Source organism: Pangasianodon hypophthalmus, chromosome 12 (genome assembly GCF_027358585.1).
Source record: "Pangasianodon hypophthalmus isolate fPanHyp1 chromosome 12, fPanHyp1.pri, whole genome shotgun sequence".
In the NCBI taxonomy this organism is placed as follows: domain Eukaryota; kingdom Metazoa; phylum Chordata; class Actinopteri; order Siluriformes; family Pangasiidae; genus Pangasianodon; species Pangasianodon hypophthalmus.
The window spans coordinates 3,700,223-3,723,801 of record NC_069721.1 but is presented as its reverse complement, the minus strand read 5'-3'; the positions used below and the strand labels follow the sequence as shown (position 1 = coordinate 3,723,801).

The following is a 23,579-nucleotide window of genomic DNA, read 5'->3' as shown; positions in this document are numbered from 1 at the left end:
ATGTTAGGAGACTAAGCTCATTGCAAGATTTTCATATGTTATAAGCTAACTGAAGAGTGACATATGGTTTCCTCCTCAAAACAGTGATCTGTAGCGTCAGTGTTATAGATTTAACTAGCGAATATGTCTGTATGTTGACTGATCCGAAGTAAATACTTGTATATAGAGCATAACTGTAATTTAAAGTGTGCGCTGCCATGTTGATTTGACGTCACTTTCTGAACTCGGAGTTGAGAAGACCACCCCAGTTTCCCGAGTAGGAATTCTGAGTTGAGGGGTGGTTTCGTTGGGTTTCCTGGTAGGAAGTCGGGAATCCCGAGTTAGGCCCTCTGGTCGACTGTAGCAGGTGTGGCTGGAAGCGACATGCAGTAATACTGACTCCACTCCACTAGAGGGAGGCAGAGGGAACCACCGCTCTTACTGCCAGACAGTAGAAGAAGTTTACGCTCCAGCAGCACATGTGAGAGCTTAAAGGGAGGTATGTCTGTAGTATTTTGCCCTGTTTCCAGTTAAATGGTAATTAAATTCCAAAAACGAGCTGCCTTTTTTTTGTAACTGTATCGTTCATTTTGATAGGTAATGAAGAACACAAAGAAAGAGCATGAATAGTCTGGTCTGTTTGTTTTGTCTGTAACGTGCAGGGCAACAGGGCCTACAGAAAACACAGCTGGGCAGATGTGTGGTCTAATGAGGAGTTTTATTATGTTGAATTTGTAACGTAGCATTGGTCGTTGTAGTTGTAAATATATTTAAATCAAGTCTTTATGTGTCAGACTTACAGAAAGTAGTTGAGATGACGTCATTAGCACACCAGTTGAAGCGGCTGGCTTTGCCGCAGAGTGACCCGAGTCTGCTGAGCCGCAGGCAGGTCGCCTCGCTGCTGTTCGAGCCTAAAGATGCTGCCAGCATGGACAGGAGCACCATCTACGCCCTGGGTGTGAACACACGAACGAACACGAACACACACACACACACACACTACAGCGCGTGATGTATGGAGTTTGGAAGGTGACAGAAGTATGAACATGAATTTCGTATATGTGAATTATATACATGTCGATTTTTTCTGCGGTCTGTGTAACACATTTCCATTTTTGCTAGTGATTTTTCTTTGTATTGAAACCTATAAAAATAAAATTACGTTTTACTGATTTGAGGTTTAAAGGTGTGATAGTGTGGTAGTGTTTGACTTCCGGCCCGGAAAGCTTCTGTGAGTCGTTTTACAGACACTGTACAGGTCACATCAAAACTTTTACTTGTACCCTGGGAATCTCAGATGCTTCTCCTCTAATTTACATAAAATCTGTTTTTAAGATTTGATTTTTTTTTTTTTTTTTTAGATTTTTTTTTTTTTTAATTATCTCAAAACTGTAACCTGTAATTTCCAATTAAAGAAAGAGCAAATCTTACCCCAGGCAAGTTCAAAACAAAGGAAAACATTGGCAAAAACCCAAATACATTTCTTAAATACAATACAGAAAAAGAATTTTAGTTAATGTGACAGATATAATTCTAATATATGAAATGAATATTCAGATGCTTTTGTTATCTTCCAAGTTGCGTATTGATGCAGCTCACCCACACGCTACGAAACATGACACAGAAAACACACACACTATGAAATGTGATGCAGCTCACTTAAATGCTCTCCAGTAATTAAGTCATTGCCTAAATAACATTCTGCCGTGCTGTTGTTTGTTGCTAAAGTCTACATGTCCATTGTGCAGGTTGCACAGGGCTTGATGAGCTGCTTGGAATTGAGCCAGCATTCGCAGAGTTTCAGGAAACCCTCTTTAGCCAGGCTTCCTTAAGCCTTGAGCGTAGTGTGCAGTCCAGAGAGGTAAACCAGAAACTAGACAAGGACATCTCTCTGTTCCTCATTCGTCTTTCCCCATACTTCCTGCTCAAGCCTGCGCTGAAGTGTCTGGAATGGCTTGTACACAGGTGGCATATCTCTTATAATAACATCATTCTTTTTCTCATGATTTATTGAGCACTGTCATGACTGTCTGCTGTTGGTTATCTGTGTATGTTCTTGTTGGTTATCTCATTTTTGAACACACATCTAAGCAGACACTTGGGAGGCATACACTCAATGTTTTTCTTTTATGACTGTATTTCAGATTCCACATTCACTTGTACAACCAGGAGGGTCTGATTGCCTGTGTGTTGCCATATCATGAGACCAAAGTGTTTGTACGTGTCATTCAGCTTTTTAAGTTAGAGGATCCCACACACAGGTGGCATTGGCTGCATGCTCTTCAGGTAAACATTTTACATTGGGGAGGGGGAGATGTTAATGCTTTGTAAAGACCTATGTTGCGTTTCAAAGATGAGTTGAAAATGACTGTTTTATGTTAAAAGATATGCAACTGATGACCGAGAATAGCCATGGTTTGTAATTACGAGTATTAAGGAAATCTGCAGCTATTCACTCTTTCATAGCAATAAATAAGAGAAAGCAAGAGAGTCTTTGCCTCTTTGCAGATGTGGCATCCAGTATTTCCATCCCAAACAAATAAACTACTTGTCTATGTTGGGCATTTCCGTTTTGAATTAATCTGGCAGCATTGTAAGTCAATGCAGTGAGATAGCACCTTGCCCAGATGAATTTTGCCTCTCTCTCACTATCTTGATCTCTGTCTGCTCTGTAGAAGCCTGGAGTTCCTTTGGCAAGAGGGACGCTCCTGACTCACTGTTATAAAGATCTGGGTTTTATGGATTTCATCTGCACCTTGGTGACAAAGTCAGTTGAGGTAAACCATCTTTAGCCAAGCCTGATTTGTTGTGGTATCTTACAGAGATTTATACTGTTGTAGCCTGATTAATGGGGGAACATTGCTATTCTTTTAGGCATATTCACCATTTGTTCACGATGGAAAATGTGCGCAGCTGCGAGTGATTTTTTCCTTCTATTCGGCGACCATTGTTCCCACTCTGGAGGCAATGGAGAAAGTCACAGATTCTGTCATAGCCAAGTTGCTTCCATATTTACAAATGGTGAGTCCAGATCTTACTTCACTTAAAAATGTTAATACGTTACATTCAGCTCCACAATTCCTGGCACCCTTCGTGAAACCTAATAACACATGCCTTTGGTGATTCATTTAATTTTAAAATGTTTTCATATATTAGCAATTTTTTTTTTTATGTATGTGGCACTTTTTTTTTTTTTTTTTTTTTCCCTCTTTTTTTTTTTTGCAAGACACTGGTTTCAAAATTAAGTTCCTCCACAATTAATATTTGGTGAAGCCACCCTTTGAGAGATGCTGTCCTATAATGTCTAATAAGGTTGAGAATATGTTATTAAAGATATTGAGATTTTATTAAAGATGTGTACACTCCTCCATGCACTTATTTTTAGGATCATGCATATTGTCAGACCTCTTCAGTTAATCCTCTGGTTTTCAAAACCTGAGACTGAGATGCAAACATTAATTTAGCATCCTGTGACCATTTCTTTGTTCATTTGGGTGCATGCACTGAGTTGTTGAAAGTTCCATCTATGGCCATCTTGTATATGTATTTAAATATTCTTTAGAAGTAATATTTTTTAACAACAGAAAAAAAACATTATTTAAAAATATTCTTGGGAGAATGGGCATGGTACATTTAGAGAATGGTAAGTAGATTCTCCACTCAGATTGTCAGGAGTCTAAAACTTTGCAATTGCACAATTAAAATATTTGACTTAAAAATGAGCGGCATGCTAGGGCTCTGAGCACAGGAAAAAGTGGAGATGACTACAGCTTGAATTTTACAGGGCCTGAAATCAGAGCTGTTGGACTACAAAGCCGCTACATACATGATTGTGTGTCAGCTTGCTGTGAAGGTTGTAATGCAGCCAGAGCTGCTGGATTCACTGGCACGGCAGGTGAGTAGGTCAGTGAGTAGAGCTCCAGAGCTGACTTCTGAGGGCTTGTCGTGCCTCATCATCCTCCTGCAAAACCAGAAGGAAAGTGTCATTGGACAAAAGTGAGTGTTTCTGCTTGCTCCAAACCTGTACTTTGATTTTTTTCATCTGTTACATTAATAACAGGACTACTTAGTAAATGTATCATCAGATGTGCAGTTTCCATTGTTTTGTCAGTTAGTGATTTATTTATTAAGTTTTTGAGTTGGATGCACTTTGATCAGTAACGTCTCCATCCTCCTCCACCCAGGACGTTTGAGCACCTCTGTCAAGTTCCCTCTCTTGTGCCCACCCTGAAGTGTATAGCAGCCTCCTATGATATCAGTCCCTTGCTGCACTACCTCCTGCCAAAGCTCACTAATTTGGTCATCACGCAAAATGGTACAGAGATCATACTGTTGTTTAAAGTCTTAAAACTGTTAGATAAATGTTTGAAATGTGTTTAATCTTGGATAAATGCCTGAAGAGTGTTTGTTGTTGATTGTGGGTTAGCATGGACATTAAAAGAGCACAAGGTGCCATGAATTGCATGTACACAAAGTTGTCCAAGAGCATGGAGCAGTGGCTTATAGTTGATATTGGGATATTCGCTAATAGGATTCAAATGTTTTGTAATTGTTTCAAGTTGGAATCCATTTGGTGCCTTAGTTCAGCAACTAGTCATGTTAAAATCATCACAAGCCATTATCAATTCTATTATATCTCTTAATAGATTTTAAGTTTTTCAGTACTTTTGTGTAAGAAATGCTGTAACAGATGTTGTTAACTTGTTTAAAAAAATGGTTGATCACTAAAACAGACTTTTATAACTAATTTTGTGTTTAAGTGAAATACAGTCACTCAAATATAGTCATTTTTCTCCATCTTGGGAATTCTACTAAGATCAAGATCTGTTTCTCCAGTAGAAAGAATAGTTTGAGTGACCAATCATAGGAGTGGAAACATACATCTTAGCCCTGTCCCAAAGGTCTAAAAAAAAAAAAAAAAAAAAAAAAATCAACTTGACTCACAAGCAAAGTGTAGACACTGGTGAGCAGAAAAGAAGTGCACATGTTTAAGGGATCAGTGTACACCAAACTAAAGTGCTCTCATGTGCAGCATATTCTCTGCACACTCTCTGATACCTTTGTACACATGAAATTCATGTCCCCTTGTGCTCTTTTTTAATGACTATTGACTAACGACTCCTTGATAAAGTTCCACAAACTCAGATTGTCCGTCCTTGCACTTTCCATTAAAGATAGATAGTATACTTAAATAGTATTTATGGAACTATCTGAACAATTTTCTATACCCTATTTTTTTAATAATAATAATTTTTAAAAATTTCTTGCCAACAGATGAGTTGGGCAATAAGGACTCTCACAGTGCATCAAACTGCCGGCTGCTCGAGTCAGTCATTGAGAACCTTCCATTGAACACCAGCTTGGCGAGCACAGTGGCACGGTAATCTGTTTTAGGCTCATATTAGTCTTATGCTGTGCTGCATGCACTGTGTGTGAATGCTAAAGACTAATAATAAGCAATTGTTGGCATTTCCAGACTACTCCTTGAGGGATACATGTGCTGTGGTACAGAGCTCCCCTCAGACAGACTCTCCTCCCTTAATCAGAAGATCCAACCAGTTGTCAGACTCTTTGAGCACAAGTGAGTTTTTTTTGGCTATCCTCAAAATGGCTTTAACTGTGATATCTAAAAACACAAGCTATTCTCTTTTTTTTTTTCATTTAATTTAATTTAATTAATTAATTTATTTATTTATTCTCAACACTTGGTGTTAACTTGCTTTACCTAGTATGGGATTTGCATATTGCTGATCTTGCAGCTTTGTAGAGGGTTCAGGGGATGGGCACTGTAACCTTTTGTGTTGTTCAAATATCCACATTTTAAATAGATGGGAAGCTTAAGAAACCATATCAAGCTAAGTGAATAGGCTGTTTTGTTGCATTTGTTGCACTGCAGCAGACAGCTGTGTGGTGAGTTACAGAGTGGGTTACAGAGCCTCACTGTCACTCTGCATTCTCCTAATTACTGTACATGTACAGTATGTATTTTTCCAATCAATAATATACAGTTTTAAAATTCAAATTTGCATATGCTTTAGTCAAATACAAATTTACATTCACACATATGAAGTTGGGTTCAGATGTGCAGATATTTGAATAACTGTGCCCATACTTTCCCCATAGCCCTAACCCTGGCTGGACTTTGTCCAGGCTTACGAAGAGAGGAGAGTGTTTATCTGTAATGTTAATGTTGTGTTGCAGGTATTCTGGTGCTCTTGATGCTGTTCTGGTGGGTTGTGTGGGTGAGAAGTGCTCAGCTAAGCAGAAGAACCTCCTCCATCAGTTCCTCTCTCTTACCATGTGCTGTGGCAAGCACCAGGTAGGCAGAGTAGCATTTGTGTCTTTTCATTCTGCATGATATTAGAGTTTAAGGCCAGGAAGTGTTATGAGCTCAGTTTTTCAAAATATCTATTGTGAAAAGAAGATTTGAGGATCATCTTGATTAGATGTTCTTGTGCTTCCTAAAGCTGTTAAAGAGTTAACTGCTTTCAGGAAAAAAAACCACATAACAGTACTATTTACTAAGTCTAGATTAGGTGCACACACTCATCTGACGGCAAAGAGGAAAAGAAACGCCTACTTACATGACAAACTAAAAATGTTGTCTAATTAAGACCATACTAAACCAGACATAGTAAAAACAGTATTAGTGGTAGCCTTTTACACCAGCTTCTCACGTGCAAATGCATTGTACTGAAAGTGTATTTGTTTGATTGCCATGAGCAACATGTATCCACTTATTATGGATTACCACTAAAAGACAGGCATTGCTATTCAGCTAAACTAACACTTTCAAATGCTGTAACTCTAGTAGATCCTAATGACTTGGAGACATCTCAGTGATAAATTATGCTAATCAGTGGACTACCCTGCAATGACTGGGCATATATACATATCCCATAGAAACCATTTTATACTAATGACCATTTATACTAGAGAGAATTTGAAGGCACACACATCTCTTGATGCTTGCTACTTTGTTGTTTGTGAGCATGTTCGTTTTTACAAGTACAACATGGAGGACATCGTGTCCCTAAAAGCCGAGGTGCTGGCCAAATAAATGCCATAAACTCATTTGTTATTTGAGTTAACTAGCTAAGTTAACTAGCTAAACATGTCTATTATAGGCAACTCCTCAGTAAGAATGTGACCTAGCTATCGAGCATTAGCTAGCTAGTTTCTTGATGTAGTGTGAACTAAAGTAGATTTGTTAAAGTAATATAAATTAGGCATGTTGGCCAAGTAGCAAGAGAGTCCAAGGTCCAAAGACGTGCATTGTAGGTTGACTGGCATCTCTAAATTGTCCATAGTGTGTGAATAGGTGTGTGAATGCTTGTGTGATTGTGCCCTGCGATGGCGGTACAGAAAACGGATGGATTATAATTCTAACTGTAATATCTGATCCATTTTGTGTGTGTATGTGTAGGTTCTGGCAAACTCGGACACCTCTCTGATGCTCAGTCTTAAACACCCTGTGTCCGCTGTGAGGAACATGGCTATAGAATATGTGAAAGAGATTCTCACCTCTGGGCAGGTATGTGCAGCCTTAATGCCGAGACATGTATTAAATATCTTTATTATGGAAATTGCATGTATTGTAATTTGTATGTTTGTGTCTGTTATAAGGAGGGCTTTGATGAGACATTCCTGAAGGATGCATTGCTTGAGAGGTTGAAGGATGATGTGCCTGATGTTGTGCTGTCAGCCCTCTCAGCACTGCGGGTAAGAAAAATGCTTAAGCCCTATGGCCACCAGTAAAGCATGCAGCATGGCCACCATAAAAACATACAGATATGTTATTTTATTAAAGAAAAAGTTCACCAGTTTATGCAATCACAAATAATTCATGACTATTTAAATATTAAATTGACATATGTAAGTTTTCTAGTATGTCTTGAGCTTCTAAATTTTGATAAAGCACATGTAAAACATTGAGATTAAACATGAGTCTTTGCCTTCTTTGACAAAGCACTTTTATAATTGTGCAATATCAGATACTCGAGGAAAGGTTTTGCTTTCAAATGTTATGAAAACTGTTGCTCTTTTTTCTGCATAACTCTTTCGGGTATTCTTTCTAATGATGGTTCACCAGCTCTATCTCGACCACATGGATTTAGAGGACACAATTTCTTGTTTGATTTCTCTTCTCCACCGGGTCCAGCCATCGGACACCGAGCCCTGGTGCGTATACGAAGCAATAGACATGCCGCATTTCCACGTTATATGCTTTATTACTGCTGGCGATGTCCTGCTGAATGTGATTTTTCTATGCATACACCTTCTAGAACTAATAATCTCTGTGAATTATGCAATGACAGGTATTCAGTATTGAAGGAGGTTGTCAGAGTTCTTGATGACCTGCCCACCAGGAAGGCCAACCCTGACCTGAGAGCCCAAATTAGCTGGGAGCTGCTACCTTTCCTGCTAATAACAAATTCGGTACCTGAGTCAGCAGAGCTGAAGTTAGCGCTGTGTGTGGCTGAGACACATCTCCTATCCCAGCATCCTCTCACCCAGGGCTGGGCCAAAGGTACACACACATTTGCTGACTCTCTTACATCCCTAGTGTCTGATATAGAGAAGTTATAGTTTGTTACTGAATCTTTTCACCGAATATGGTGTGTCTTTTTTACAGTGTTACAGAGGGTGCTGGAGAAAACACCTCCAGCAGATGTTATCAGAGTTGCCAACCAGATGCTCATCAGCACTCTGACAAAAAACCTGGCTCGCATGGAGCCGTCCACTAAGCGCAATGCTGTAAGCATAAGTCATTAACTGGCTGTTGGAATTCTTGGTTGCTGATTTTTCTCATTACATTGAGCTTGTTTTTCTTATTTAGCAGATCCAGAGGAGGGCTGTCTGATTTTTTTGTTTGTTTTTCTTTGTGTGTGACAGATTGAGAGTGTGTGTGCATTGCTGGCCAAGCAGGGTGCTGGAGTGAGAGAGAGGGCGGCATTCGTGGTGTTGATCTGTGCTCTTCTGCAGACTCTGGAGTCTCTGAATGAGAGCACACACCTCCACACAGCTCAGATACTCTTCAGACTGCTTGAGCCCTCACTGAGAAAGCTCTACACTCTACAGACTGAAAAGGTCTGAGCACTGCTTTATACTTATACATGCACTGAAAAAAGAAATCACTGTTTACATCACAGGGTAATTAAAATACTAAGGGCATTATATTAGAAAGTGTTAAATTAAAATGGCAAATTATTAGTACTGTATTCATAAAATTACACTTTTCAGGTTTGGAGAGAGTGTTAAGTTTACCAGTGCTGTTTAGAATACATTTGTATTTTTATGGTATTTTAAAGAGGTAATGTGTGGCAGCCTGAAAACTACATGTTGTCTTATTTGCACATATTTCAGTCACAAGTTAGAGTATTTTTAAAAAGCTGGTTTCCTTCAGAAATGAAAAGAAAAGAGAAACTTACATTTAAAGATTCAGAGTATTTGAAGATTCCATTCCAATTCAAATGAAAGACACCAACACAGTGATTGGCTAAAAGCTACTAATGTATTGTTTTTGCATTACTCTAATGTAATAAATAAGATACACAAATTACAAATACGACCATGAATTTTAATTATAGCAGCCTTTATACGTCAGTCATAGTCTGCTTACTGATAAACTACTCAGATGTCCCACCCATCAAGCAGTCATTCCATGTTTTAATAAAAATAAGAAATAATTTTTCATTTTTAAGATGAGCAAATAACCTTTATAATTCAAAATTATTATATTTACTTCATGAACTATTTCATGTTGAAATTATCTTAATATGATTTAAAATTGTCCTGAGATGGCAGGCTGTAACAGCAAACTCCAGCTTCCTCTACGTTTGTAAACTAATTTATGGGAAAAAATATTTTTGGAAAAAAATATTAGTGATGTGTTGTTGGATAATTGTTTACAATTGTAAATGTACAGTTGTGTGTGAAAATTTGAGCCTCCTGATTGAATTGCATGTTATTTTAATTTTTGAATTGAAAAGAAGTAAACAAATATGCTGCAGCAAACTACTTAAAAAAAAATTACATTTTCTGCAAATGTTAATACACCGTTACTTTATATTTTGAGGTATGTTTTGGATCATTTTCTTGTTACAGAAACCAGCCTCTTTTCAGCTTCAGTTTCTTGACTGTGTCACACTGAATGACTGTGTCACACTTGCTTCCAGAATTTGCTGATATTTATTGGAATCCATTCTTCCATTTACCTATAAAGTTTCCTGTGCCACTGGCTGCCACACAAATCCAAAGCATACTTTATCCACCTCTATGCTGAACAGTTGGCAAGGTGTTCTTTTCATCAAAGTCTGCTCCTTTTTTTTTCTCCAAACATACCTTTGTTGATTGTGGCCAATAAGTTCCTTTTTCTTCTTCTTCTTCTTCTTCTTCTTCCAGTTTTATTAGTCTGGATCTTGCCTTGACTTCCACAGTTCCACTTCACTAACAAGTCCTAATGAGTCATTTGAGGCCTAAAGATTTAAACTGTGAAACATTACACCTGGAACGGTGTCCAAACTTTTGCACAGGTTACAATTACTGATTTTTTTCTTTTCTTTTTTTTTTCTTTTTTAAACATAAGTTAATCAAATACAAAGTAACTGTGCATTAACACTTTAAAATTAAAATCAATAAAAGATATAATTTGTTAAGGGGTAACTTTAGTAGACTTTGGTTTTGGACTCCAATTTGGTCACTATTTGGACATCAGATTCATTCACATCAGCCTCTCTAGTCATATCACCTAAAGTAATTTGACCATGATTTGCTCAACTGATCTCACTATTACATCAGTAGGGTAATCATTGCTAATTGTTGGCTAGCTCTCTTTTATTTCTATTAGGGCATTCAAAAGTTTTAAAACTCTACATCTCTACAGGACATAGTGTGATTCTCTGTTTTGATACGGCAGCACAGGTGCACTGCAAATGCATCAGTATCTGCAGTTCCCGTTTGGTTACAGTTGACGTGATCGTTGTGTGTGGGAATCAGACTTACATAGCAAAGTCTTTGGGCAAACTGACTGTTTACACTGCCGTGTTTGTTAAACTGGCACCATTTTTACCCAACATGATCTTTGCATGTTAGGCAAAATAATAAATATAAATAAATAAATTAAAAAAACATCTTCACATTGTTTTGGCGAAATATTTTTTTTGCTTTCTTAAAGTAGAGGCATGAAAGTGAGCATAAAAATCTATTTTGGTCAAAACACTTAAATTTTTTGACATCTGATTGCCAGGATCCCACCACACAAATAGTCTTGGACTAGAACTATATTTTAAAACGATAATCTAGAACTGCATTGGTTTTGGAAAGTGTTCAGCCCCCTTCAGTTTTTACACACTTATTCTGTTATACATTTAATTTAAATTTGATTAAATTTACTTTTCTGGCCATCAGTCTACACGCAATAACTAATAATGACAAAGTGAAAAGTTTTTCGATTTTTTTTTTTTTTTTTTGGCGAATCTATTAAAAATCAAAACTGAAACTGAAGTTGACCATTTGTGATGGTTGATTTTTGGACTATTGGACTTTTTCATGTATCAATGCTACCATGACTAGCAGTGGATTTAAATTAATAGTCAGAAAAACCTCATGGTCCTGTGGGCTTTCCTTCTCATTTAGCAATGTTTTTACTGTTTGACGGTCCCATATATGTTGGTTAGTGGTAAACGTGTTGCATTGTTGCAGGTATATGAGGGCCAGGACAAAGCATCTCTGCCCATGTACGAGGTGCTTGCAGGCTTCCTACTCAAACTGCACACTGGACAAAATGCAGAAAGGGAATATAGCTTGCTGCTCCTCTCTCTCCTCCAACACTTCATTAACAACCTCAAATGTCCTGAGTCTACATTTAAAGGTAGAGTTGAATGAAATTTTTTTTATTATTATTATTATTATTATTATTTAATTTTTTTTGTAGAGTGAAAAAAAAATCCTGCTTCTTTTTTTTTTTTTTTTTTTTAATTGGCATGATCTTTTAATATGTTGTGAGAACCTGTATAGTGTTTGTCCTTTGACGTTCAGCATCTTATTATTTGTTTTTCAGGTGAGCACTGGTGGAACCCAGAGAAGCTAGACATGAATACCTGCTGCTACCTGCAGTTGCTGTGCCACCTTTTTGACATGGTGGTGTCTGGGGCTAGCCAGGGACCCCTGGTCTCCAGTTTTAGAGCCCTCTTGCAACCCTTATTACAGGTACCATAATAGCATTATCTGCGTGAACTGCTTACATAAGTGTTTTAACAAGTGGAGCATTGTGAGCAATGTAACACTTGGCACAACAGGCTTTGTTACGACCCATCTATATAAACTGCAACATAAGAAGGTTGTTGCCTCAAACTTCCCTGTTCCCTAAGTGGCAGGCCCAACATGCTACGCAAGCAGAAGTATTAGCCAGTAGTTTCACTTTTGCTAGTATTGTGTTCAGGGTCATGGCACAAAACTGCTATAAACAAAACGGTGAACCCTAACCTGTCTGTTAAGAAAAGAAAAGACAACAAAACAGAAGACGCTATCTTAACTCTCTAACATAATCAGTGAACAAAGATAGAAAGAAAACAGCTCATATCCCCTTCCAGGCTTATCTTAGTATCAGATGTGCCATGTGCATTAAAACATACAAATATTCTATGTAAATTAAAATGTACTAAACTGAGCCACCACACTTTAGAAAATAAAAGAAAAAAATTAACTGCCAAAGTAACAGACATTGTACATCTACCAATATAATTACGTGCCAGGACACAACATGCTTATTATGTATTTGACTATCTGGTTAACTGTGTGAGGCACCTGTATTCAAGTACGGAAATCACTATGCAGATATTCATTATGCGCTGTGTCCAAATAAACACAAAGACAAAATATGTAAAAGAAATGCCACTTCTATCAGTATTTCAAAGTACATAACAGCACTGTAATGGTGGTGTGGATCAGGACTAAAAAACAAAAAAAGGGGGCAGGTGGTTTTCACTTTGTAATTGTAATACATTTACAATAAAGTTTAATACAACTCCAGACTCCAATCGCTCCACAGTGCTTTTCATTCTCCGGGTACTACTCTCATGTGGAACATTCACTGGTTTGTAAATATAACATGGAGATGTCTGTACTGACCTTCAGATTGTTATAAACATGCCTTGCCACTGTGATCATATAAAGATTGTTAATCCAGTGAAACTTTCAGATGTTCTGCGCATAAATATCAAACTCTGTGACAGCTATAACTCTATTTTTGAATTTTAACTGAGGCCAGAGTGCAAGCTGCTGCTGCTGCAGTGTGAGAAAAGTGATATTCAGTGATAAGTTTTTGCAGTGCTTTTTTTCTGTTGATTATTTCTCTACATTACATCTGTCAAACACAAACAGGCGGACTGCCACGGGTTGCCGTGGGAAATGGTACTTGATGATGCCAAATTAAATACACTTTTTAAATACACTTTTCAGTTACTGGTTAACTGATTATTTTTATCTTCTGCTTTCAATATGGATTCTCAGGTTCATCTGAGTGAGCCGGAGCATCTCTTTAAGTTTCTGTCTCTACTGTGGGGCTACAGCAATAACTTAAGTGACCAGTTAGAGTTCCGGGTGACAGCATTGCTGCAGACCCAGGCGATGTATGTGGGCAAAGTGCTGCTTACTGCCCTCCCTGTGAAAAAGCTCAACATTCTGGTCTCACCCTCCTCATCAGGTACAGAAACTTACTCCCCTTCATCAACACAGAACACCATTTTCTTACAGAAGCACTTATGAACGGTTCATTCTGAATATGAGAGCTTATTTTTTGCTGCCTGCAGTGGTGCCGTCTCTCTTGGGGTGTCTGAGTTGTGGAGTGAGGGAGGTGAGAAGGGCAGCGGTGGCGGTGTTGCAACCTCTTGCAGGAGTCACCTCCTCTCCATACCACCCTCTGTTAGAGAAGCTGCTTTTATCAGCTGAAGAGCTCATCGCTGATCCAGCCTACCTCTCTCAGGTTGTCCACTGCTTGTTGCTAACAAATTTTGTACATAAATCTATGTATAATGTTAATGCCATTTATGCCTATGCCTAAGGAGTCCTAAAGAATCGTCTTGGTATTGCTTGTAGCAACAACTGAATGCATTTTTGCCACTCATTTGGATGTTTGTTTTCTTAAAGCTTAGCTGACACTGTGTTTATGGTTACTGTTTGTGTTTGTGTCCTTTTCTGCCTTCAGGCATTGTCTAGGCTATATGAGGAAGCTGTTTCTGTGACAGGGAAGGGCAGAAACAAGCTGCTGTTGGCTATAGATCAGCTTCTACAATGTGTGAGGTCTCCTGACTGCCCCAGCTACATGGCCAAAGTATTGCTGCGAGCACTGCAAGACGTCAATGGAGAGGTACAAGCAATTTGTCTGTGTGAATGTGTGTATTAAGCTGTATTATCTCTTCTGACTAAGGTTCTATTATTAGCATTTTTTTTTTTTAACAAAATGTTGGTGGTTTTCCTTAGAATAAATTGAAGAGTAGGACATAAACTAATCCAGTGGTTTTGGAATTACCACACTGTCAAAGCACACCTTTGCACTGGTCTATCAGACAGGAACACAGTTCTCTACCAGACACTAGTTAGAGATCACCAAAATTCAGGCCTCATAAATGTGTAGTTAAAGAGATAGAGGTTTTAGTGGCTAGGCTGTAAATGAGATGATAGAAGGGATTATTAAATTTTGTTTCTACCACGGTAGTGAAAAACTATAAACAATAGGCGGTTGTGGTTTCTGAATTCCTTATGTCTTTATTTGTTTTTGATGTGTAGAACCCCAGGAATTAATGCTCATTTTGTTTGTTGAACTGTGAAAATGACCAAATGATCTCTGTGTAGATTACACTGGCTAGTAAGCTCCATGGCACACCTTACTGTGGGGGACTCCCCCTCACCAGTGATGACAACAGCAAAGAGGCAACTAGAATTGTTGTAGATGTACTAACATATATTTTTTTTGTCTTTTTTCTTTGTTTGTCTGTTTCGCTCTGTCTCTTTTTCTCTCTTGGTCTCTCTTTAGTTAGTTTTGGCCATCCTCCTCCCAGCCATGGAGCGTTTGCTGGAGCAGTGTGCTCCAGACACTCCAGTTTTTCTGCCAGATGAGGCTCTGTTCCTGCAGTTGCTGCTGGGCAAGTACAGTGAGGCTTCTGCCCCACTGCTGGCTCGAGATGCTAAGAGCCTGGAGCTCTTTATCACTGCACTAGGCACCTCCTCTAAACCCTACTCACACATGGACAGTTTCCAGATCATTGCCATGGAGCAGGTAGGCAGCCGTACCCCTCTAGCATTTCTGGTTTGATAAAAAATCAAGCAACAAATTAGTCTGGAGACATGTCTAGATCCCATTGATCACATAAAACAAACATTGTATGAGAGTATGAGCTGTAGCGAAAATGTGAATTCCTAAAAATGCATATGAAAATCAAGCTGGTCAAAAAGAAAGTGAATAAATTAGGAATGAAATTCAGTAATCGATCATTATGAACTGTCATTTTAAGTACTACATTTGTGCCATTTTGTCATTTAATTGAGCTTTTTGGTCTGCATCATTCATCATATCAGTTGGGTAAATTTTCTCCTCTATTCGTTATTTTAACTAGTAGGATGTTCTAGGGCATAATATTGAGTGGTTAACAGAACAGACATTATTGCTTGAGGGAAGAGAGTAGATTAAATTGGAGCTATCAAATTATATATTAGTGGAGCTAACAAAAATTACTCAGGGCAAACAATAAAAAAGCTAGACAAATCTGAAGTACTCAACTTAAGAAAATGCTAAATTATCAAATCATCCTTCTAATAACATTTATTTTGAGGACATTTCAATTTGCCTGGAATAAAAGAATTATTTAAGAAAAATAAAAGATTGCTAAAGTCAATATTATTAGCCCCCTTAAGAAATGATCTGTTTGATTGGCTACGGAAAACACCACTGTTGTCCAATTACTTACCTAATTAACCTAATTAATCCTTCAAGCCTTTAAATTTCACTTTAAGCTGAAGATTAGTATCTTGCAAAACGACTTGTAAAATAATTTGTACTGTCATGATTGCAAAGACAAAAGAAATTAGTTTAGACTTGAGAAAAAGAATTGTTAATGCTCACAAAGGAGGAGAAGAATATACACGTTTATCAAAGCGTTTTCAAGTATCAAGCACTGCCGTGAAAAGTATTATCAAGAAGTTTGAAGAGACCCACACAGTGGAGAACAAGACTGGCAGAGGTAGGAAGCGAAAGATTTCAAAAACTTTGTAAAGAAAACTAATGAGAGAGGTTTCTAAAGACCCAAGAACAACTGCCAAGACACTAGTGAATGATTTAGTCAAGTCTGGGATTGACTAAACTAAAACTAAAACTAGAGCTTTTTGGCCATAGAGATGTTGCCTATGTTTGGAGAAAGAAGGGAGAGGCACTCAACCCAAAGAACACCGTTCCCACAGTGAAACATGGCGGTGGGAGTATAATGCTGTGGGGATGTTTCAGTGCGTTTGGAACTGGGAATCTCGTCAGGGTCGAAGGAAACATGAAAAAGGAAGACTACAAGAAGATTTTGAAAGACAACCTCAGACAGTCTGCAACAAAACTTGGTTTGGGTCGACGTTTTGTCTTCCAGCATGATAATGACCCAAAGCATACCTCACTTCTGGTGAAGAACTACCTCCAAATGAGCAAAGTGAACGTCCTTGACTGGCCTGCACAAAGCCCAGACTTGAATACAATAGAAAAATCTGTGGGGCACACTGAAGACCAGAGTCCATGCCAGGAGACCAACAAATCTGGAGGAGCTTGAGAGATTTGCTAAGGAGGAATGGGCTGCAACACCTCAGGAGACATGCCTGAAACTTGTTGAGAACTACAACAAACGACTAAAGGCTGTTATCAAGCAAAAGGGATACGCTATTGACTGTTAACATCAGAGGGCTAATAATTTTGACCTGTAGACTTTTGTTTATTCTTTGTTATAATTGTGTTTCTATTTAAACACTCCCAAGTTTCCTAAATAAACTATTATGTTTAGAAATGCTGTGTTGACAAAAATCTTCACTCCATTAAACAGCACTTGGGAATTATTTGAAAAATAATGAAATATTTCATAGGGGGCTAATAATTTTGTCTTTGACTGTGTGTGTGTATATATATATATATATGTATGTATGTGTATATATATATATATATATATATATATATATATATATATATATATATATATATATATATATGTATGTATGTATATATATATATATATGTATGTATGTGTATATATATATATATATATATATATATATATATATATATATATATATATATATATGTATGTATGTATGTATATATATATATATATATGTATGTATATATATATATATATATATATATATATATATATATATATATATATATATATGTATGTGTATATAAAGACTGGAGATTCTTTACAATGGTTTGATAGGAACTTCGTGTCTTTCAGTGTTCTGTTTCGGGCCTCCTAATATTCTACCTTTATCCAGCCTTGTATTCTCAAAAAATGGCTTTTACTTCAATGCTGATGATTCCAAATTGTACAGACATTGTTAAGCCAGGTTCAGCAAAATGAAAGACTGTAAAAGACATGGAAAATGTGTAATAGACATGAAAGCTTGGCTAAATATAAACTTCCTTTTCTTAAAGTTTGATAAAAACAGAAACAATGAGGCTGGCTAGTAAGTCTGCTCACAGTAAGGAGTTCACCCAAGAGCTTGATGACTATTCTGTGAAATATTTTCCTGGTGTAACGCTAGCTGCTGGTTTATCATTTGCTTCCCATGTAATCAAAGCACCATGGAGGTCGTTGAGTCTGTATTTTCTTCGTGAAAACCCTTAATATAATATTTCTGATGAGTTGTTGATATAGCATTGTTTAAAAAAAAAAAAAACGACACTGATTTTGTGTCAATTTTGGTGTTGGTTTGGATGAATGTTTGGGTCATTTGTTGAAAGAGATATGGCCAAGTATTAACTAGGTTTTGGGATAAGATATCCTGGTACATAGGGAGATTTATGAGACCATCAGTCTTCACAAGAGTCTTACACCAGCTGCTGAACAGCCCCACGTCATAAATGATCCATCACTATATTTTAGAGAAGGTATCAGGTGCTTTCCCTTGAAAGTCAAAATGTTTGATTTTGTTCCCATCTGACCACAACACATGATTGCACTTACAGTCCCAATAATGTTTACAGGAAATTTAGGTTCTACTTTTTGTGCGATGCTTTCTTTCAGACAACTTGATATGGAGTTTTTAGCTGTATTTAGCTGTATGAGTTTTAATGCTTATAAACTAATCTCTAGTACCTAATGTAATCCTAAATGAGTTGTGGTTCTTCTGAACTCAGATCACTAAGCCCTTCTTTATGGCCCTGGGAGATGAGAACATTCAGCAGAGGATATTGGGAGTGCTGTTTGACCTGCTGGTGGACAATAAAAACCCAGCTTGCTCCCAGACCATTAATAGTGTCTTCAAAGGGGTAAGGGCACAGTTTCTTGTGGACACTTAATGAGAAACAGAAAAAAATATATATTTTTATTTTTCCTGTTCTGTGGTGTTTGTGTGTTTATCGATGGTATGTCTGTTATAGATTGCTGTGGATGCAGAGTTAGTGGCTAATGAACTAACCCCTATGGACAAGCCAAAAATGTCAGGGAGTGTGCAGCAAACTCGCCGGAGCAAGGTGCAGCCCAAGTAAGTGGCCAACTTGAACTCAGGATGACTTTACACCGTGGGACATGCATACTTACTGATATCCTTTTCCCATTAAAAGGAAAGCACAGGATGCCCCAAAAGATGGTGGAGCGGTGTCCTGGACGAGGGTCACCTTTATTTTGGAGCTCCTACAGCACAAAAAGAAGCTAAAGAGGCCCCAGATGTTGGTGCCAGCTCTTTTCAACCTTCTCTCCAGGTACAGTCATATTTTATACGTATATAAAAATGTTTTAACGGCTTGCAACGCCATGTGATTATTTAGGTATACTTCTTTAAAAATGTCCTATTTTGATAAGAACGATCAATAAAAAAAATCTGATTGTTTTCGTCAGCATAAATGTGGCATAATTTTTAATGAAAGTGTTCCTCACAGTGTAATGTATGTTTAGTGGATCAGATTTAGATTTAATGCACATGTTCCTTTGCTTGTTGTTTACTGCATTGCAGATGTTTGGAGGTGTCCACTGAGCAAGAGAATGTGGAGTACACCAAACAGCTTCTCCTCAGTGTTCTCCTCAATGTCTGCCAGAAGCTCTCCCCACAGGGTGGACCCATCAGCAAGGGTATGTATTCACGGCAAATGCTGGTTTAAGAACCCATTTAAACAATTTCCCAGATATCGATTGCGTCACATTGCATCTGTGATTTATTTAATTCAATTGTAAAGCTCTATTTATTTTTAGTGAAATAAATGTTTTCTCTGATGGCTTAAAATAAAAAAAATTAAAAAAAAAAAAACACTTTTACAGATATCTTGGATGAGGATAAATTTAGTGTGGAGCTCGTGGTTCAGTGTGTGAGGACATCTAACACGCCTCAGACACACCACCACGCACTGCTGCTGCTGGGTACCGTAGCTGGAATCTTCCCAGTGAGTAATATGCACATGTTTATGTAAATATGGTTGTGGCTGCACAGTTTATGAAGACTGTTAATGTGACTTATTTTTGTTTTTTGCTGTTCAGGAGAAAGTTCTGCACAATATTATGCCAATCTTCACCTTTATGGGGGCCAACATTATGCGACTTGACGATGCCTACAGCTTCCAGATCATCAACAGGACTGTGCAGATGGTCATCCCTGCTCTCATTCATGTATGTTTAAACCATTGTGGCTTTTCTTGAGGAGGGCCAATGGCTATGGGTTAACTGTGTCATAGAAAGCGTTAAAGGATGTTTTACTCATATAATGAATACCTGGGTACCCTTGCGTAATGGGTAGCAGTTTGTAGTCACTTTCTTTCAGTAGGTTGCAGGATTTTTTAATGGTTTTATTAAAGCTATTTCACCCATCATTCATTGGCATGCATAACTTCGTCTCTTTGTAATGATTTGACTGTTTTTGGGTTTGTTGTTTTATGGCACACTGATTTGAAATGGAAGCTGATCCTCTTTCCCTGTGGGCCTGTTGCTTCTCTTTTGTCCATAAGGCTCATGACAGGGGGAGTACTCATCCGGAGGGGCAAATGCAGGCTGTGGTGACACGTATCATGCACGTTTTTGTTGATGCTCTCCCACACGTCCCTGAACACAGGCGTATACCCATCCTCAGGCAACTGCTGAGCACACTGGGCCCTGCCCATTTCCTCTGGGTCTTAATGCTGCTATTGTTCAAACAGCACGCCACCAGCACTGCTATCAGCAGCACAGGAGCTGAGAAGGTAAGCCTTAGTGTTTCTTAGAACGATGAATACTGGTGTCAGCAAGACCATGAGCTAAATGTAGGGGCTTTTGCCGAGGTTCTGCACATCTCTGGTGTCTGTTACACGAACTGTGTCCAGCTAGCTAAAATAGAGTATAGAGAACAAAACTATAAACGAGGTCAGTTCTGCTTGTCCCTGGCCTCACATTCAGAGGCTTGTCATTGTCATGCTGAAAGGTATGTGAGGTGAGGACTCTGGAGCGGGTTTTCTTCTGCTTTCTGTATTTGGCTGTATTTATCCTTCCCTCAGTTCTTTCCCAATTATTCCTTAGTCATTCATCAATATCGGAAGCTCTGAGAATACACAAATAAATTTAAACAAAAGTTTGTTGACCTTCAAAAATCAGGCAGTGGCTATAAAAATGGCAACATTCCCAACAATGGCCAAACCCACTGTTAGGGCAGTAATTTAAATGTTTAAAACACAGAGCTCTAATGAATATGCTTAGAAGATGCAATGTAAAATGTACTAGTTTTAGTGTTCTTTGGGTTTCTTATTTTGGCTATTACTTCTATGAGAGTTGGCAATTTAGAGGTGTAACAAATCAAATAATAAGCCGTCATCTATGTGTACCTCAAGGTAGTCTAGTAGTGTTATATTTATTGTAGAACTCTTGTTGAAGATTTAACTGTGTTTCAGGAAGCAGCACTGGAGCGGGATCAAGAGTTCTGGGTCTTGCTGTGTTGTGAGTTTGAAGTTCATGAGCAGCTTACCACTCTCATTAAAATTCTACAGTTCCTCTTGACCCTCCCAAAGGAAAAAGAGGATGGTAGGTGCACCCTATGCACTCTCTTGTCCAGATCTTGTTACAAACTCATGCTTATAGTATGTTAGGTAGCATGTATGATTTTGTACATCATTACGTAGTGATGTTTATGAAAAATGTGCTAAATTTCTCTATAGACAAAAGCATATATTTTGCATTTATGTTCCTTCTCTGCAGTCCCAGAGAGAAGACGGACAAGAGGAGCAATATGTCAAAAAACCGAGGAAAGCACTTTAGATCTGGTTTTTAGCATAGAGGCCCATAGTGGAAAAGAGCTGCGGCATTTTAAGTTCCTGTCGGTTTCCTTCATGGGCCAGCTACTAGCCGCCAGCAGCTTTGTAGGAAAGGTAAGCTGTTTCTTTTCAATTAAATCTGTCTTGGTATAGAGAAAGGTTAAAAGTAACTACACTTTATATCCAATTAATTTTAATTTATTTTAATTTGCTAATTTAGGTGGCTGATTGTGAGGATTTAACTGAAAACTCTCTACAGGAGCTTCAGCAAAGGTGAGTGTCTGTCAGAAATGATCTTCAGTGTGGTAATGCTGTTCTACAATAATGATATACGTTATCGTGATGCTGGCTTTCTAGCCTGTTGGAGGAGAACCTGCGCTACATCCACACTGTGGCTCTCTGTGTCGAGGAGAACTCGGACAAACCCACAGCCAAGTTTTGGAGAGCACTGCTTACCAAGTCATATGATGTCTTGGATAAGGTATGATCAGCTCATCACAGAAACTTCCAGAAATGTTTTATACATAAACGTAATAAAAGTTACATATTATGGACTACATTATGACCCAAGCACAGACCTGCTGACCTTTGTGTAGGAACTCCGCATTTTAACATCAGAGTACATCAGATTTATCACTCAAAAATACGCAGTTCTGTAACTCGAAAATGATTGACAGTTGCAAAAGTGTTTTGAACTCTCCAATATCGACTGACACCCTCAGTCAGTTTTGTAGGCCTCTTTGCTCATGCACACAATTCAGTCCACAAATTTTCTATGAGATTCAGGTTAAGCCTTTGTGATGACCACTCCAATACTTTAACTTTGTTGTCTTTAAGCCAACCCAGTGTAGCCATGTTTTAACTTTCTAGCTGATATCTTGAGGTTTTGCTTCAGTATTTCTAGATAATTTGTAGCCATGTTTTAACTTTCTAGCTGATATCTTGAGGTTTTGCTTCAGTATTTCTAGATAATTTGCTTCAGTATTTCTAGATAATTTCAGTGTTCCTCTTCAGGTTTGGCAGGTCTGCAAGTATGTGTTGGGCTGAGTGTATTCAAGGAGGGTATGTGTTTGTGGTTTTAAGATCCTTGTCTTCTCTGAAGGTGAACGCCCTCCTCCCCACTGACACTTTCATCATGGTGGTGCGGGGCTTGATGGGTAATCAGCTGCCATCAGTAAGGAGGAAGGCAATGGAGCTGCTGAACAACAGATTGCAGCAGAGGACACGGTGGGAGGAGCAACAGGTGCACACCTACAGTAACCTCTTGGCCTTTATGGCTCTTAATTCATATGCAGTAACTGTTTTATCCTGGTCAGAGCCACTTTCTTCTTTAAAATCCTTATTTATTAAAGTGCTCAAATTAATACATTTTGTGTCCAATTAAATTCAGAATATGTAATGTTTCATGCACAAATACAATGTTTGGGTACTTATTATTGATCTTCTCCAGGATGAACGGTTGTGGAATGTAGAAACAGAAATAGTATGTAGCAGACGTTTTTAGTCTTTGGGCTAAAAACTGCTTTCTTTGTTCAAGGTGGTTGTGCTGCTGGAACTCATTGATGACCTCTTGAGCATTGTGGGGCGGGGTTGTGGCCAGATTGGAGGACACGAGGGAGAAGAGCAAGCCATTAACAGGCAGACAGCCCTCTACAGCCTGAAGCTGCTGTGCCGCAGTTTTGGCACCTGCCACCAGAAAGCATTCTTACCTGTACTGAGTAGGACGGTGGAGTTGGTGGCAAACCCCAGTGAAGAAAGAAACGTTATGAGCAGCGCTTTGCTCTGTGTGGCCGAAGTCACTAACACACTGAAGGCCCTTGCCATCCCCCAAGTGCACAGGTACAGGGTTACTTCTATTGAGCATAAAGAACTTCCTACATGCTAACAAACACAAAATGTCAAAATGATTCTCCTCCGCCACTACTAACAAAGAATACACTGTGCCAGTGCTGTTTGGAACTACATCAATCTGCTTGTGTCTGAAAGCATTATAATGTGTCACAATGAAAGCTAATGTTTTAGCTTTATTAGCATGTTACTCCATAGAATACTTTTTAATCACAATTAAAATGATGTCTTGTAATTAGGGCTGGGTTATAAGCTCCAACTGAAAAATTCAGTACCTATTTTCAATTTTTTGGACAAA

General features: G+C 38.3%; 1 protein-coding gene across 1 annotated transcript in view; it reads left to right on the top strand.

The window, feature by feature from the left end:
- Positions 1–368: 368 nt before the first annotated feature.
- The window catches only part of heatr1 (HEAT repeat containing 1), a 33,535-nt gene continuing 10,324 nt past the window's right edge, over positions 369–23,579 (top strand). The window contains exons 1-36 of the mRNA XM_053238813.1: positions 369–478; positions 774–935; positions 1,728–1,944; positions 2,124–2,265; positions 2,655–2,756; positions 2,854–3,000; positions 3,764–3,975; positions 4,164–4,294; positions 5,254–5,359; positions 5,456–5,560; positions 6,181–6,298; positions 7,406–7,513; positions 7,606–7,701; positions 8,072–8,160; positions 8,298–8,509; positions 8,615–8,736; positions 8,875–9,069; positions 11,683–11,851; positions 12,041–12,189; positions 13,492–13,684; positions 13,791–13,963; positions 14,186–14,347; positions 15,014–15,256; positions 18,365–18,496; positions 18,608–18,711; positions 18,791–18,928; positions 19,180–19,295; positions 19,482–19,603; positions 19,698–19,826; positions 20,162–20,392; positions 21,074–21,203; positions 21,378–21,547; positions 21,654–21,706; positions 21,791–21,914; positions 22,536–22,676; positions 22,971–23,272. Of these exons, the coding sequence (XP_053094788.1) occupies positions 794–935; positions 1,728–1,944; positions 2,124–2,265; positions 2,655–2,756; positions 2,854–3,000; positions 3,764–3,975; positions 4,164–4,294; positions 5,254–5,359; positions 5,456–5,560; positions 6,181–6,298; positions 7,406–7,513; positions 7,606–7,701; positions 8,072–8,160; positions 8,298–8,509; positions 8,615–8,736; positions 8,875–9,069; positions 11,683–11,851; positions 12,041–12,189; positions 13,492–13,684; positions 13,791–13,963; positions 14,186–14,347; positions 15,014–15,256; positions 18,365–18,496; positions 18,608–18,711; positions 18,791–18,928; positions 19,180–19,295; positions 19,482–19,603; positions 19,698–19,826; positions 20,162–20,392; positions 21,074–21,203; positions 21,378–21,547; positions 21,654–21,706; positions 21,791–21,914; positions 22,536–22,676; positions 22,971–23,272 (5,225 nt within the window). The 5' untranslated portion in view covers positions 369–478; positions 774–793. The remainder of the gene's footprint in view (positions 479–773; positions 936–1,727; positions 1,945–2,123; positions 2,266–2,654; positions 2,757–2,853; positions 3,001–3,763; positions 3,976–4,163; positions 4,295–5,253; positions 5,360–5,455; positions 5,561–6,180; positions 6,299–7,405; positions 7,514–7,605; positions 7,702–8,071; positions 8,161–8,297; positions 8,510–8,614; positions 8,737–8,874; positions 9,070–11,682; positions 11,852–12,040; positions 12,190–13,491; positions 13,685–13,790; positions 13,964–14,185; positions 14,348–15,013; positions 15,257–18,364; positions 18,497–18,607; positions 18,712–18,790; positions 18,929–19,179; positions 19,296–19,481; positions 19,604–19,697; positions 19,827–20,161; positions 20,393–21,073; positions 21,204–21,377; positions 21,548–21,653; positions 21,707–21,790; positions 21,915–22,535; positions 22,677–22,970; positions 23,273–23,579) is intronic.